Genomic DNA, 17,775 nt, shown 5'->3' on the forward strand with positions numbered 1-17,775 from the left:
CGATTACCACCCAGACAGAAGTTTAACAAATTTTCTTTTCAAAGGCATTCATTTACTTTGTTCACAGAAACCTCTCTGAGAAATGCGTCAATCCAAGTATTTTGCGATGTGTTTTTACTCTTTGTGGTGTTGGTCATTTTTGGTACCATCTCTCGGTCAGGCCGATGGATATTCAAGTAACGGGGCATATAATGCTTTCGCATTAAAACACTTCAAAACCCCAAGTAATGTAGAGGAATCGGCCATTACATCTGTATTGTGACTCAATGTTAACCAAAAAAGATGCTCAACTCTTTACTACTACTGTACATGGTGGTGGCGATTTATTATGTATATAAAAAAAATAATAATAAAGAGGCAGTCTGGTCCGAGCTGCACACCGGGTGTGCTCACTGCCACATGAACAGCAACATGCTATGTGAAAACACTATGGACAGGGGCGGATGAAGAGAGCTGGCGTCCATGTTCAGTCACTCCACTTGCCCAAGACATCGCTGTCCCGAAAGATGTAGAACTCCTAGAAGAAAGAAAACGAAGCTTGTCAGAGCTCTGGTCACACCAGTCAAGAACCCGAGCCAGCAATCCTCAATGGCATGCAATTTATGGATTATACAGTTTGTCAGAAAGCTCTTTTCATTGCCTGTAATTAAAATCCAATGTTTTTTTTTAATTTCTGGAAAATTTTGCACACTGTTTCAAGAACAATATTTCTGCATTTCTTTTCCCTAGGGAAACATGTTCCTTGCGTGGCTTATTTTTTCTACAGTTTTTTTTTTAAATATTGGTGTGCAAGCTCTCTCCCGGTTTGGTGACATGAATGTCTGATTTGGAAACTTCTGGAGTAATTCCGGTAAGGAAGATGTGATGTTCTTTTGATCAGTGTAAAATAAGTGGATCAGTGGAAATAAGTGGATCAGTGTAAATAAGTGGAAATACACAGCTGTTACAAGTACCAGCCACGCAACTCAGTGAACATTCCTAAATGAGGTAACAACTGTCACATAATGACCCCAGCAAAAGGTATGCTCAGAAATTAAATATAAGAAAAGCCATCCCAGATAATCAGTGTGTATCACCTACATGTGAATGTCAGAAAGCGAACCAAACCAACCTATTGTACAGCTGTAATTTGACCTCAGTTAATCTAACTTCTTCCTTAATTCAAATGCACTAAAGAGTACTGGGATAGAAACCATATTTTAATACAGAAAGAAATTTAATTCATTTAAAATGCAAGCCACTTAATTCAATCCCCACTGACCTCCCCCAAGCGCCTCCTCAATCATGCAGTGGGTACTACAGTGAAGTCCACTTATAACGATACCACATCTAACCACATCGGTTACGATGAGTTGACTTCATAGGATCAATTGATGCATAGAGCTATGAAAAAAAAAAAAGATACGTTATTCATTGCATATCGGATACAATGATCAAAATTCTGCCTTCTGGGCGGCGTTTTCCATGCAAAATTATCGTAAAATTTGCGTTGCCAAGTTCCCCTGAACTGAGACAAAGTGAAAAGTTTGGGTACGCGAGTTTGTATCTGCCGCCATTACCGTGCTGTGCGTCTCACCAGGGCGCTGATTACGAAAGTCGCGGAGAGCATCGCAAGTTGGTGCAGTGTGCCAAAAGATGGCACCAGCTGCTTTGTGTTCGCGTCGCCGGTGAGCATAAGGAAAGAGAGAAGTGAACCATGCCTGCACTCCCTTTCTACAATCTCGCTCTCTTCCTTGGCAAGCGCGGAAGCAGCTGTGGGTGTATGGCAAGGTGCAAAGCTGTATCGCTTCAGACGAAGCTGCAAATTGCAATACTCGAAGCACGAGCTCGCGCAGTCGTTGACATTGTCGATTCTGAAAACCGCGAGCGTGACGATCATGAAGGCTAGAACCAGTGACCATGCCAATCAACGGAAGCGGCGGGCTTTGCACGCCAGGGCGAAACTCCCATGTCTGAAACCAACACTGTGGCAGCTGCTGACATTAGTTTTCAGGGTGTCCACCAAGTTGACATTTCCAATTTCACCGAGTTTTCCAGGTTTTCCCCGAGTGCCTTTGCAAAATTTCCTGAGTAATACAGAACTATGTTTTATGTCAAGATGGGCTGAAGCCATATCGCCTGATGCCGCCACTCTCTTGTAAGCATATGAAAAAAAAAAAACTTAATTAATCCAATTTGAATACAAAGCAGTAATGTTTATGTTATTCAAAAAGAGAATAGAAGGGAGGTGTTAGTAAAATGCACAGCAAGTTAGGTGTCTTCGAAAAAAATTTCAAATTGAGCCGGCCATTCTCAAATACGAATAAAAAGGAGATGCATACAGAAGCAAATATTTTCGAATATGAGCTATTTCTATCAAATTATAGCTAGCTCAGTGGTATGAGGCCCAAACTTTGCCACAATTGACATTCTCTCTCAAGAGGTCCTAAATCAACCTCAACTGTCCCGACTTACTCTCAGCCCGTTACAATGCCTCACTGTGTTTCACTGCATTAAAGAGCTTATTTTGGTTTGGATGAAGGACACCTGCATCTCGGCATCAGCCAACACTGTTTTTTGAGTTCAAGCTTCTTCAAAACGGTGGCAGCGCACTTCCTTTCCCGTTCATTCCTCAACATATACATCCGTTCTGTTCTCGTCCTCATTCCACCGCTTGTTCGGCCCATGGACCATTTGAAGCATCTTCTTGGTCAGTTGTACAGTCGATGTCCGATTTTTCGAACTGCCTAGGGGCAGCGAAAGCGCCTGAAAAATCGGCCAGTTGGGAAAAATTAATGCATGTCTTTTACTGCCCTTAAGGGCTCAAACGGCCACAAGCATATTAAAAAAAGCTCTGAAGGCCTGTCGGTACACGTATTAGGCATATCGGTGCTCGTACTGGGACAGGAAATACCGGGTGCACCCGTGCATAAAGAAGGAATACATGCTGTGCCCCGTGGCAATAGCACCTTCCCAAGCCTGTTATGCTTCACTGCAATACTTTTGCGGATGGTTCATCGAGTATAATTTCTGTACAGACGCAAAGCTGACTTTCGGAAACCGGCTTTATGCAGCGTACCATGCTTTCCAAGCTAAGCCAATCTCGCGAGGACCACAAAGGCGGAGTCGGTGCCATTGCTGACAGCTGCGAATTCTTTCAATGAAAACACTGCACCCAACGGCAAGAAGCTTAATAGCGAACCTCGAAGCAGCTAGGTCTAGCGTTGCTGCTGTGGTGGCTACCAGCGGATCTGCATGCGAAAGCTCCGGTTCGAGGAGGCGAGGTAATCAAGATGGCAGCGGTAGTGGATTTGATTAATGCTGTTTCAGACCTGCAGTCACGGCAAAAAGTCTGGAAAATTTGACAGCGAAGGGTTCTTGCGTCCAACATTTCAGACGTTCCGATACATTGACTCTATGGGGTATGTGGTGGTGCCGCGAAGCCATCCAATTTATCGGGCGTCCGGAAAGTCGGTCGCAGACTGTACACTGGCAACACCTCCAACCCAAGACGCTTCATTATGATTCCTGTCTGTTACTCAAGCCAGCATTACCGCGACTTACATTCCCTTTCAACGAAACTGCTGCTTATTTCCTGGATAGAAGCATCAATTCCCTGAGTTTTCCCCGAGTATTTCTAGGCTATTCAAAATCCCTGAGAATCCCGGTTTGTAGACACCTTGAAAACCCTAACGCTTTTTGCGTCTTACACATGCACAGTGGCGTCGATATTTCTTTGGGGCTCCTATTTTAAAACTATTACTGTACTCTAGGAGCACATCGCTACTAGCGATAAAATATGTGGCGCATGGATGGAGGAGTTTGTGAGTGCAGACAGATAGCACTGCCTCGTTCTGCAAAGAATCTCTGGCAGGGTAATCATTGTCACGACAGACGGCAGCATTGTGCGACGGAGGCGATGACAGCAGAAGCAGTGACGACGAGATTGACAGTAGCCTTTTTTTGACACAGACCCCAATGTTCATGTCAAGCGCACTGTCGTCGATAGATCCGCCCATTGATTGCATGCACGCTAAATTATAGCTGCCAGTGTTCACGCAGCCGGTGGACGCGATGCACACCACGGTTGTGAACCTGAAACTTCTGCGAAAGCAAGTGCAGATATCTGGCTATTTCAGTGTGCCTAACGCTTGACACGCTGTTTAGAGGTTAACTAAATGCTTCATTTTCCACACCCACTTTTCTCGAACGTCTATTTTTTATTGTAAGTGCCAAATTTGGTTTCGGAGCTACGGGGGCATATTCGGTAGCTTTCTTTTCTTTTTTTACAACAGTCTAGATATTGCAATAATCGGTTATAACAATAAGATTTTTTAGTTCTTGAGATTATAAGTTGACTGCACTGTATAAAGTTTGAAAACAAAAAATTCAGCAGACGATGATACTGCTTCCTTAGATGTGGCGCTGTTTTATCTAAATTTATTTTTATCATTTAGCAGGCAACCCTCCTTCAGCGAGTGAAGCAATCTATTGCCGCTTGTATTGTGTCATGTAATGCTGAGCCAGTGCTTGCTCTTCGCCTCTTTCTCGATAAGTCCGAGCAAGAAACAACACTGTAGACTACTTCAAGCAATAAAACAAGATTTGAATCCGTTCACTTTGCTTCTGTGTTTTAATTCGAATTTTTTGATAATTTCACCAAATCTTGCCATGCTGCCAGGGTCTAATTAAAGGGAGTTCACTGTAATGAGTGGAAATCTGAATTCTACACATTGCTCACATAAAATGTCACTTGAATGCCAAGTGTGTGCTGCTGCCATGACACTGCAATAGGACCTCGTTGGTACATTCCCGGTACGTACGATTTCCCAGCGCCAATGTTCGCAATCAAGAAAGCGAAAAATGACCCAACATAGCTGCGCTCATTTTTAACAGTTCATATGTTCCGGAAAACACGATTTTTCGGCACCAACATTGAAATCCACCAAACTGAAATCGTACAATATGTTTTCCGGCTGCTAGATCTCATGTAAACAACAAAATGGGCGAGGCGCATGATCCGAGAACAGTATATAGCTGCCCGCCGCAGCAGCTTCCCCACAATACTCACTTGCCCGTCTTGCGTGAAAATGACGGCACGCATTTCTTATTCTGGTAGCAGCAAGTCTCCACCCGGGTGGTCGCATGCTGCATTCACAGCTACCGCCACTGAACTTATTGCGATAAGCATCTTCACATATCTGTTTTACAGTGCACGGTGCGTAGCGCCATTGGTATTGCACGGCACGCTATCAGTAGGCAATAATCCAAATGTGCCACCGTTCCCCTCTGCAGCCCCTTCCGCAGGCGGTGTGATGTGGGTGTCGGGTTTCACTCAGGTGGGATCCGGCATCGCCCAGCAGCTCGATTTCGTTTTGGTTTCCCTTCGCCCACTTAAAACACCACGCAATAGGAAAACAACAAAATGCGTCTCGGGCTGCCGGAGCACTACCAGCACGATCCCAAGGCACTTCGCATTCTCTAGATGTCAACAATAGTTGAGTCTCACATTTTTTTAGATGCTTCGGATCGCATGTTTCCCGGCTAGCGTGTTCTTTCTCGCAATATTTTCCAAAATGTGTGAACGAAGTTCTACTTTATGTGCAGAGATGCTTGACACCCATGCTGCCTGACATATGACTTTCCCCCAGTTTTGTTGTAGTCATGCAGCTATAATGAAAGATGGCAAGGACGTAACAATGCCAAACCATGAGATGGCTTAGGCCTGAAAACATGCACGACAAACACTCCTGGTACCCAAAGCTGAACACCAATTTGACAAGGCATTAGTACACCTTGTACTTCAGCTAACTGGCACTACTATATTAATTAAACAAGCCATAAATCCCTTCTACAAGTTTGTCATTTCATCTGCTTTCGTAAGCACAGCTTGCATGGTTGGCCTCTTCTTTCAGTGCACTTATGGTTACAAAGTTGGGTCGGCAGAGCAAGGACAGAGTTTGCTAACCGCACAACCGTTTTGGGTCAACACACAGTACCTCTTGCTTTGACAAACAGTACTGACTTGCCTTGTATGAACTTCGATGACATGGAACAGAAAAACTGCAGTTTTCGGGCTACGCAGAACCCCCATGACATATATGCCTTGGTCCTGAACACTGTTTTGTTCTATGACAGCACTTGTACAGATGTTCAATAAACGTGCTGGCTACAGAGCTCCGTGTGTGTAAATGTGTAGGTGGGGAGAGAGTAATCTCTGGGACAAGCGAGAAGCACATAGCTGTTGGAGAACAGATGCAGCCATTAGCGTAAGCAATGCATGCATACAGCCATTGCAAGTCGTTATCCTGCATGCACTGAACAATATGAGGCCCTCTGGACGGTTCCTGTTTTGGAAGCTCCCAAAGTACCACAGAGAATGTTCATATACAATTTGTTTTTCCTTGTGCTATATGAATAAACTTCAATGTTTTACACTAGAAGCCATGCTTCTGGAGCAACACAGCTGAAGCTGTCAGCATAGCTCTGTGGTAGTGTATTCAACTGGAATGCAGCAGAACTAGGATTGGATCCTGTCAGAGTGCATTTTCTTTTCTTCTTATCTCTTCAACATGTGGCACATGTTAGTCTCATTCATATTGCTGTACATAATTTTGAGACAGTGAAAAGCCCATCACACGTATCGCTCTGAAACAGGCAGAAGACTGCTTACCTTGTTTTCAATTTCCACCTTAGTGCCACCATACTCAGGCAAAAGGACCTTGTCGCCTTCCTTAACAGCCATTGGGACGGTCTGGCCAGACTGCAACATGCACAATAAAGGATGACCCAGTTACCAATGGTGTAGAGTTCATTGCTGTTGATTATGTCAGGGTGCTAGGTACAAGTTGACACTTTCACAGCGTTGCTCCAAAGTACACAAAAATCAACCCTTACTACGAACAAGCATAAGGCACTTCTCCGAATGCAAGGAATTCGAATGCCTACAAGGAACCCAAGATACCACTGCTTATAGTACCACAAATTGAAAGTAAGCTCTGCCACTCAAAAGGCAAGACAGGATCAGTGCTTGCAAAATTGGCAGTTCACAATGTACATAACAATGGATCCCTCCACAACAATCTAACTCAGCAGCCCTATGACCTAACCAAACACGTTTTCACCAGCCTTTCTTGGTTTTCCGCTGCTTCCACAGCAGTGAGGCACTACTGCAACAATATGTTCTCACATTTCCTCTTGCACAACAGCATCGCTGAAATTTTGCTCTGTTTATCCTCAGCAGTTTCTGCACAGCAAAACATCACATTACAATTACTTTTTCATCTAGTTACTTCATCACATGCTGACACCTGTTGCTGTTAGTCCTATTTAAAGACAGAAACAATGCACTGAAGTATTCACTATTTTCCCGTTAAACACGCCACATTTAGTGCGTTGTGGTGATGAAGGACACCATGTAAAATTTCAAAGTTTTGCCAGGGCTGCAAAATCGTGAACATATTTCTTTAAATTATACTGGTTTCCCGTACAGTACAACCTCTGCAATTGATGCACTCCAGCTCGAAGCACACACTGTCACACTGGGAATGTGACCACAATTAGATTGAGTCTCGATCATGTGTCTGCGACATCTTCCATTGTATGGCGTGTTGTCTGTGGTGCCATTTTAGGTGGAATATTTAAAGGTGCGATGCATGCGTGTCCACACGCCTAGAACAGAAGCAGCGCTGATATCTTTCTCTTCTGGCTTTGATCTTGAACAGCCTCTACATGTTTCAATGAACTGTTAACGTTATGCTTAACATTCTTCGTTCCATCGCTCTTTGTGCGGTCCTTAACTTGTTTTCGAGCTACATCCGTCTCCAACTTTCTGCTCCATATGTCAGCACCGGTAGAATACCCTGATAGTACACCTTTCCTTTTAACGCTAATGGTAAGCTTCCAGTCAGGATCTGACAATGTCTGCCGAATGCACTGGAACCCATTTTTATTCTATGAATATCCTTCTCATGACCATGGTTCCTTGCGATCAATTGACCTAGGTAAATGCACTGCTTCACAGACTCTAGAGGCTGACTGGCAATCCTGGACTCTTGTTCCCTTGCGCAGCTATTGATCATTATCTTTGTATTCGGCATATGAATCTTCAAGCCCACTCTTACACTCCGTCTGATAAGGTCCTCAATCATTTGTTGCAATTCGTCCTTCAGTGTTGAACAAGACAGTGTCACCTGCATACCGCAGGTTGCTGATATTCGCTGTTGATCCTTACTCCTAAGCCTACCCAGTTTAATAGCTTGAATACTTCTTCCAAGCATGCAGTGAATAGCATTGCAGATTGGGTCTCTTTGTCTGACCCCTTTCTTCATAGATATCTTCCTACTTTTCTTGGGTAGAATTAAGGTTGCTGTGAACTCTCTGTAGATATTTTCAAAGATATTTACATAAGCGGTCTGTAGTCCTTGATTACGTGATGCCTCTATGACTGTTGGTATCTCTACTGAATCAAATGCCTTTTCATAATCTATTAAAGCTATATAGAGAGGCCGAGTGTACTCTGCAGATTTCTCGATTACCCGATTGATGACATGGATGTGATCCATTGTAGAGTATCCCTTCCTGAAACCTGCCTGTTCCCTTGGTTGACTGAAGTCCTGTGTTGCCCATATTCTATTGGAGATTATCTTGAAGAGTATTCTATATAATTTTGCAAGTAAGCTAATGGGCCTATAATTTTTCAATCCTTTATTGTCTCCCTTTTTGCGGGGTAGTATAATATTGGCATTCTTCCTGTTTTTCTGGGACCCTTGAAGTCGACAAGCAGTTCGTACAAGGGGCCGCTAATTTTTCAAGCATTAGTCTCCACTATCTGTTAGGTCTACCATGTTGGGTCTAAATACAGATGTTGCCTGTGCTTGGGCTTCTTGGTATATCTCCCACGATTGTCAAACGAACACTCTCATTACACGATCTTTTCCACAGCAATTGTAAGGCACGCAAAAAGCCTGTACAGACCACGGCAATTGACCTACACTGGCAGGTTTTGAGTCCTCCGTCACGTGAGCGATGTCCTACGCCGTGCTCCCTGCGGCCGAAACAAAGTTTACTGCAACAGCCCGGGACACTCTGATGTGGTTTAACACCACAAACACGACTTCTGTACTCCACGAGCGTCTTTCGCCCGGTAGGCATGCGCAGCTCGTGGCACGTGCCGGGCCCGTGCCGCCCGTAGCACGAGCCACGGGCATGCACTCGCGCTCTACTCACGTCTGTGCGGCCACCGGGTCCGACAGCGACGACCGTCGCGCTGTGCACTTTGGCCTGCGCCTTCTCCGGGATCATGATGCCGCCCTTGGTCTTGGCCTCCGGCACGAACCGTTCCACCAGGATGCGGTCAAGCAGCGGGATCAGGCGCTTGCCCACACCGGCCTGAGCGTGCGGACAGACAAAACGGTCAGTGCTTGACACAGTGTACTACCGAACGCTCGCGCCTGCATTGCACGGCGGTCGGCCAGCGCTCCGGCAACGACCCGGCTTGGATGCAGCGGCTACCAACTGCCAGCAAGCAGCACGCGGCGGGCGAAGAGCAAAAAAGAAACGCTGTCCGGCGTAGAACGACGCGTTACGATAATGTCACTGTTGTCGCTACCGAAAATATGGTGCGGGAGCTTTGATGCCCAACTCACCATTATGAAAGTTTGCGCACGAGTTCGACCAGCGAAGCTTCTAGAAACCGTAAACCTAACGGCGGCAGCCCGGCGTGTGCTGACGAAAGGGCGGCACGGGCGAGCACATGGTTTTCAAGGACGCAACGGCGCATGCGCGCAGCAGCAGACAGCCTGAAAAATTTTCACTAAATCAAAAAATACCCTTTAACAGATATTAAAAATATCAATTATAAAAATAAATTGCCGTAGAAATTACCTATATGCAAGAATTTTTGAAAATAAGGAAATATATTTATCTGTAGTAACTTCTAGAACGTTGGGGCCCCAGAAAAGCATAGTTTGTTACACTAATTTGAATGTCTAAAATTTAGGCTTTAAAAATTATCTGTTTTTTGACATCAGACTGCTAATTATTACATCCGGCATTAAAATCACCTGATAGTCGTTTACTTTTTGTAACATTTAAAACTTATGCATGACGCAGACAGAGTATGCTGCTTTGGGGCCGCTTTTAACAGCTTTTCTACCGCACGCCGTATCCAACAGTGGCCAAAGAGCACCGGAGCCGGCGTGGAGCATCGCGAGTAGGGGCCGATTGCAGACCAAAGTCTTTAGCATTCCTCGCAACGTTTTGCAAACAGTAAGTAAATAGAAAATGTCGATCGTTCTATGCATTCTTTCACGTGTCTAGCGATTGACGAAGGCTGTTTTCTGCAGCTCCTAGCGGTGCGCGTGCTTTAACTAGCCCTAAATCCACGTGTAGTAGGCGCCGGCGTGCTAGTCCCTGCAGCCGGGTCACGGCGCCGAAAGTAATCGATGTTAGTAGCTTACGAGAGCCCTGGTTGTTACTGAAGCGCGCGTGGGCATCGCTCCCGTGTCCAGCACAAACGCGCCCGTGCGGTTTCGCGAGGCAACGCGATGTTGCGGCGCGTGTCGGGCACGGGGATTTGCTCGCGCGATACGGCGCTGCGGTGGTCACCGGTCCCTTCTTCCTTGCCTAGAGCGCCGGCAAGTTGCCGCCCAAGAGCTTCGGTCTGGTGCTTGCATAGCGCTCAACTTTTCACCCGCCATGGTTGCTCAGTGGCTATGGTGTTGGGCTGCTAAGCACGAGGTCGCGGAATCGAAACCCGGCCACGGCGGCCGCATTTCGATGGGGGCGAAATGCGAAAACACCCGTGCACTTAGAATTTGGTGCACGTTGAAGAACCCCAGGTGGTCGAAATTTCCGCAGTCCCCTACTACGGCCTTGTCTCGTAATCGGAAGGTGGTTTTGGCATGCAAAACCCCGGAATTTTTTTTTGCTTAACTTTTTGTGGGCAATGCCGAAACGTAGCGGTCCGTACTCGCTTCACGACTAGTAACCGCTTTGCACAGCGTATTCGACTCCAATTTAGGTCGAAGTGCGCGACTCGGAGATAGCGTGCAGGTAGGTGCCTTGCCGTCGCCTGCGATAGAGAAGGGGGGGGGGGGGGGGGTAGGAGGGGGAAGCTTTTGATCACCGCAGCTGTAACGACTGCGGAGTACCCTCTGCTTAACGAGTACGCCTACGTCACTTGGTGCTACTGTGCTCTCGGACTTGGTAGTTGACTTTTGAGGAATGATACATCGGAAATCTCAGTGGTTGCTGCATGTGCCTGCCTGTATCGCATGATTTCATTCTCTCAGAATATGCCGTGCAGGTTACGTTTATTGGAATAAATTTATGCTAAGTAGAGATTAGCATTTACCTGTAGGACAAACGAGGCACATGCAAAATAATTTTCATTGGCCAGTTTTTGAAGCGGTTACCTCTGAATATAGAAATTTCATCACTTCTCAGTGGCTCCGAGCTGATGCTCTAGCGCCAGCGCCAAGCAACACTGCATGGCTGTAATCTTTGGTGCTTGCAGATTGGCTGAGATTATATGGAGCCTCCCATTGTGACCATGAATCGTCTAAGGACTTGTCCACTAAAGTGGCTTAGCGGTCGTGGTACTCTGCTGCTGCTTAGTGTGAAGTTACAGGTTCGATTCAAATTCCAGTGGGCGCTGTAAGCAACAATGCCTGTGAGATTTCAGTACAGTCTAAAAAATCCCTGTGCGGTCTTCAGCATCACCATGCTAAAGAACCTTGGGCAGGCAGAATTAGCTCGAAACTCACTGCTACATTATCTCTCATTGGCCAGGTTGCTCTTGAACATTAGTTTCCATCAGCCAGTTGAAAAACACTTCTTCATAATTGCATTTGAGTAGCTGGACGTTGGCAGCCAGCCACTTTGAGGGAATGAGTGGCTATGACATTGCACAGCGGAGCTCGAAACTACAGGCTTGATCCTGGCAACATTTCGACACAAGTGAAAGGCAAAAATTCTTGTGTAGTTAGCTTTAGGTGCACATTGCAAAAGAAGCAGTTAATCTGCAATTCCCTACTACATGCTGTAGTAGGCGCATGCTTATTGTGAGCCACGCTGCCTCATAATCAGTCTCTGGCTTAACCATGAATAAAACCCAGAATTTTATTTTTATTTGAAGTAATTTTTATCGAGCTGCGAATAGGAATGTATGGTTGATGAGCCTTGCACAAGAGTGTTTGTTTGGATTCTTGATTCAGGTGTACTTCCCTTGTTCTGCTTCAGGGAATTGTTTTGTTGAATATACAAAATGTGCATACATTCCCTTTCATGTGGCAAAACGCTCTGAATTTTCTAAAATTGGTCCAGGCAAACTGCAGTCATTTTGTTGTCTTGCTGTTTGCAGCTCATAAAGGCACGTGTTGGCAAGCAAGTTTAATTAGCCAGTAGATGCTAACTTGTGTCAGGAGACCTGCAGCAGCCCATATTTGCAAAACATTCCTCTAAAATGTTTCATCCAAAGCAACCATCCTTGACTCCCATATTGTGTAAAATTTTAATGAAGTTACCATGTTGTTAAAAAAAAAAAACTTGTGAGATTGATTGTTACTGAAGAAATTTGCATTAATATTTTAGTTGGTTTAATTTTGGATACAAGCTTAGTGGAGCTTCATCTGTTCTAATGGTAGGGAGTGTGTTTGGCTGCAGCGGTGTGGTATGCTTGATACTCGAGTTCTTGCAGTTAGTGTGAGTGCTGCATGCGCATTTCATCATCTGTACACACTCATCATCACCACCACGCAGGGCCGTGATAGTGGGTGGCTCACTTGCTAAAATGAAAGGAAGAATTGCGGCCTAACCGTTGTCTCACAATAGTAATTCACAGAAATGTCAATAAATTTATTGGCCCACCATGTTTTCTGTGCATTCTAGGACTATAGGTTGTAACGACACTTTCAATTTTCTTTTTGTTTTTATATATTGTGATGATCGGTCGTTCTTGGTATAACAGCCATACACAAAAGAATGCGAGATGAATTGACACAAAGTATGGCCCCTGAAGATACTGAATTAATTATTGGTGCATGGTATATTAGTTATATATGTAATATATGATTGTTAAATTAATTATTGATTTCCTTAAATTTCTTACTGACTCATAGGTAGAGTATTGCACAAAGAAGAAAAGATAGAAGAGTATACAAGAACTTGCAATTCAAGAGAGCCAGGTCATCGCTTATAATATTGCTACGCGGAGTATTTACTCAACAGTCAACGGCTATCACTTGGCTAGTCAAGACTACACAGGGCACACAGGTTTTAGCAGGTCTTTCAGTCCGACAGGAGAGACTGACCCAGCCCCACTACAGCATCTTTGTCTTCGCCACTGTTCGTGACATTATCCACGGCCGATGAGGCCCCCCTCCCAGTGCTGGTTGTAGTCAAAATGGGTTATTACAGTTGTAACGCTTGAGGCGGGAAATGTGTACGATGTCACTTTGTGGTGTGGCCATCCATGAAGTGGATGCCATGGAAGTTATCTCATAGGTGGCAGGAACCACCTGGTGCAGCATGCAGTAGGGCTCGACATACTGCAACATTAACTTTTCATAGAGGCCGACATAATGAGATGGGAGCCAGAGAAGGATGAGAGAGCCCAGTGGAAAAAAAGCAGTATCTCGGTGTCAACGAAGTACATGAAATCCAATGTTGCACAATAGTTTGCAATAGTTGCATTTGGGTGAATAATTGTCAGTTTTGGCTTAGGCAGGGCAATGAAGCAAGAAGCAGATGATGGTTCATTTATAAGACAGTCACACAGTTCTATATGCACATTCTTGTACTTTTTGTCAAGGGGTTTTTGGTGCCTGTCTGTGCACTGATAGCTTGTACTTAAAGTTGGGCAGCTCGGTCATCGATGCTTAGGCCAGAAAATGGTGCAAGGGATAGGGTGAACTATAAGGGACAGCGTATTGTCAGTTTAGTGTCTTACTACATTCCCGATTCTCTCGAGTGATGCCTGCTTGGTAAACTAAATGGTACCTGCTGTGGTAGATTAGTGGCTACAGTGTTGCATTGCTGAGCTCGAGGTTTCATGTTTGATTCCGCCTATGGGGGTGAAATATAAAACTCTCATTATTTCTCAGATGAAAAATAAAACAAAATGGGTGAGGGAGAAAGGCGGGAGCCCGCACGGCGGTGCAAAAGTTCAAAGGATGGTGCTACTTTGAGCATTTCGGGACTTTAGCCCTGTCTAGCCTTTGCAAGTAAAATTACTTCCCTGCGTTCTCCCTTACTGGAGCTGGATGATGATCGCTTGAGGAGTATGTCACAGGCCCTGCTTTCTTCTTTTCCTCTCTTTCACGTTTTTGCTGAGTGGCACACTTCCGGTGACAGTCTTGTGCGCAAGCTGTCGCATTTGTCTTGTTTTGCGAGCTCTACACGAGAACACTCAGTTAGCGGTGTAACTCAGCGCCAAAATCATGAGCACTGAGGCAGATGCGAGAGTGCGAAAGAGTATGATCGCAGCGCTGGAACACAGTAGAAAATGACAGTTTTATTCTCTGTGTGTGCAACTGCATGACGTGGGAACATGCAGATGAAACGGAAGTACATATCTCTTGCTTCAGTACAAAGTAAAATACATGCAGACATTCAGTTAGTATGTTTTATTATTTCTCTAAACTTTAGTTTTGTCTATTGAAGCAACAAAATAAACAAATAACTGAAGTTGTCTTGAATAATTCTTGAGGTTGCGTGCCACTGTGAGTGACGTGACAACATTGCTATGTAGCTAGGTGAACTTGTGCGATTGGTGCCGACTCTCCTGCTTGGAGTGCAGCGCCTGCAAGGAAATGGGCATATGCCGTTTGTTTTAAAGTTTAAGCTCTTTCTGTCGTAGGGATTGAGTACCTGGCAGACACAATCATTTGCGTGCATTGTATGCACTGCGCTTGTCAGCTCAAAATGACCAGACCGGGTGAGGGGCCACTTAAAGAACTCAAGTGGTAAAAACTAGTAGTTCCTGCTATGGTGCACCTCATAATTAGATTGGGGTTTTGGTATAAACGACCTAGAAATCAATGACCTAATTAAAATCTCTGCTTCCTTAGTAGCTAGAATATTAACTGAACCGAATGGTTGAACGGATGTTCTTAAATTGGTCTTGCTGGCTCTACATCTGAGCACAAGTTATTGAGTTTTTCACACAGAACTCTTGGTAGCATTTCAGCTTGAAATTTCCACTAGTATTTGACTAATGAGTGGAATGACCCAATTGCTGATGCAATGTTGCAGATAGCTTGCATATATTGCTCTTAATATGGGATGTAGACGTGCACCTTGATTCAAAGGGCTCCGCACTTTTTGTAGTAGCCAATGGTGTTCAGTTTTTAGTTTCCTTTGCTTAGACTGCCAGCATTGAACTGGGCTCACCATTCTCTCATTGTGGTATAATCAAGTAGTTTAATACTTAATGTGCAAAAAGAAACCTATGTTAAAGTGTGGTCTCTATGATAGAATCATAAGCTGGGGCAAGTGGAATAATGCCTCCACCAGACGGGAAGATTTAGTGTCATTTTGATGGAGTGCACTTCGACATTAGTGTGAAATACAGGCTGTCACACGGGAAAGTTTAGTGACACTTTCCAAAGAACACACTTTAACAGGGTGTCTACCAACCGGGAAAACCGGGAAAACCGGGAATTCTCAGGGAATTTGAACAGTCTGGAAAAACTCAGGGAAAACTCAGGGAATTTGTGCTTCTATCAGGGAAAATTAGCTGTAACTTTATTGAAAGGGAACGAAAGTCGTGTTAATGCTGGCTCCAGTAACAGAGGAATCGCAACGAATCGTCATTGACGCCGTGTCATCGGCACGATGTATTGCCAGAGTAGTTAACGACCGATTTTCTAGACGCCCGATTTTTCGGACACGCCCGATAATTTGTACGGTTTTGCGGCACCAACACGTACTCCATATAGTCAACGTATATTGCCCTGACTGCAGGTCTGAAATGGCATTAATCAAAGCCGCCACCGCCGCTATTTTGATTATCTCGCCGCCTCGAACCGGCACTCTCGCAGGCAGATCCGCTGGCAGCCGTAACCACCACCGCGGCAACGTTAGGCCTAGCTGCTATTTTTTTTTTTTTTAGCTATTAAGCTTCTTTCCGTGCGGTGCCGTGTTTTTCATTGAAAGAATTCGCCGCTATCACCAATGGCACCGACTCCGCCTTTGTAATCCTCGCGATTGGCCTTGAAGCTCGCAGAGCACAGCGCGTTGCGTAATGCCAGTCTCCGAAAGTTAGCTTCGCCTTAGTACACTATTGTTAGGCGGTGAAGCATAACAAGCGTGGGAAGGGGGCAATTGTCACGGGACACAGTATGTATTCCTTAATTACACATGCGTGCACCCCGTCTCCTGTCACAGTACAAGCCCTGATATGCCTAATAAGCGTACTGGCAGGCCTTCAGAGCTTTTTCAGACGTGCCTGTAGTAATTTTAGCCCTTAAAGGCAGTTAAAGACATGCATTAATTTTTTTCAGACTGCCCGTTTTTTTTTTTCAATTTTTTTTGCGGCCCCTCGGAATTCCGAAAAATCAAATGTTGACTGTACAACTGACCAAGAGGATGCTTCAGATGATCCATGTGGTGAAAGCGTGGTAGAAGGAGGATGAGAACAGAAAGGACCGACGCACTGAGGAATTAACGGGAAAAGAAGGGTGCCGCCGCCTTTTTGAAGGAGCTTGAGCTAAAAAAACTAAGTGTTGGCTGACGCTGAGACACAAGTGTCCCTCATCCAAACTAAAATAAATTGTTTAAGCAGTGAAACCCAACACTGAGATGTTGTGTACGGGCTGAGAGTATGTCAGGACAGTTGAGGTTGACTTCCCAGCTGCTGAGAGAGAACCTTAGTTGTGACAAAGTTCAGGACCTCATACAGATGAGCTTGCTATCAGTTGATAGAAATAGCTGATGTTAGAAAATATTTACTTATGTATGCATCTCCTTTTCATTCGTATTTGAAAATGTTCGACTCAATTTAGAATGGGCTTTACCATTTCTTTCGCTGTGCATTTTACTAAAACCTTCCTTCTGTTTTCTTTTTAAATAAAATAGATATTACTCCTTACTATTCAAACTGGATTAAGTAATTTTTTGTTTCAGTATGCTTACTAGAGAGTGACAGTATCGGGAAACGTGGTGTCAGCCTGTCTTGACATAAAACAAAGTTCTGGCTCATTCAGGGAATTTCGCAAAGGTGCTCAGGGAAAACCTGGAAAACTCAGGTAATTTGGAAATGTCAACTTGGTAGACACCCTGTTTAACTCTTTAAAGCAGTGAAACGCAACACTGAGACGTTTTGTGCAGGTTGAGAGTATGTCAGGACAGTTGAGGTTGACACACCAGCAGTTGAATCTCACTTGATACAAAGTTCGGCCCTCATACCAATGAGCTTGCTATCAGTTGATAGAAGTAACTCATATCCCCTTCTGTCACGGTGTCCACATTTGTGGACATGGCCTATTTTTGACATTTCTGTGCTGCGGTAGCACGGAACACAGCACAAACATTAAGCTTAAGGTAAGTTGAACATTCTGATAACCTAAATGACTTCCATTTTATTTCCGAGTGTTATGTATCATTGCAGAGTACCGCTTTAGTGAAGACACTACCGTGTTTTACGTGTTTTACATGCGGCATCTTGACAGCAACCACAAAATATGTAATTTTCCTTTCTTGAAATGCATGAGGCCAATGAATAACTTCGGCATGTAATTCGAGTTGGCGAGTTAATTCTTTTTATGCAGATATGTAGCACGATTTACCTTACTA

The 17,775-nt window shown here is 44.7% G+C and overlaps 2 protein-coding genes across 2 annotated transcripts in view; one reads left to right on the forward strand and one right to left on the reverse strand.

Annotated features, from left to right (window-relative positions):
* Positions 1-301: 301 nt before the first annotated feature.
* Positions 302-9,777, reverse strand: LOC135909366 (10 kDa heat shock protein, mitochondrial). Its single transcript, XM_065441318.1, has 4 exons — positions 9,627-9,777; positions 9,208-9,369; positions 6,653-6,742; positions 302-517 (listed from the first exon to the last, which is right to left on the reverse strand). The coding sequence occupies exons 1-4, from the start codon at positions 9,627-9,629 to the stop codon at positions 467-469; spliced, it is 306 nt and encodes a 101-aa protein (XP_065297390.1). The 5' UTR covers positions 9,630-9,777; the 3' UTR covers positions 302-466.
* A 312-nt stretch (positions 9,778-10,089) lies between these two features.
* LOC135909365 (heat shock protein 60A-like) overlaps positions 10,090-17,775 on the forward strand; it is a 39,485-nt gene continuing 31,799 nt past the window's right edge. Inside the window, exon 1 of the mRNA XM_065441317.2 lies at positions 10,090-10,248. The gene's annotated coding sequence lies outside the window, so the exon portion shown is untranslated. The remainder of the gene's footprint in view (positions 10,249-17,775) is intronic.

This window comes from Dermacentor albipictus, chromosome 1, assembly GCF_038994185.2.
Source record: "Dermacentor albipictus isolate Rhodes 1998 colony chromosome 1, USDA_Dalb.pri_finalv2, whole genome shotgun sequence".
Lineage (NCBI taxonomy): Eukaryota > Metazoa > Arthropoda > Arachnida > Ixodida > Ixodidae > Dermacentor > Dermacentor albipictus.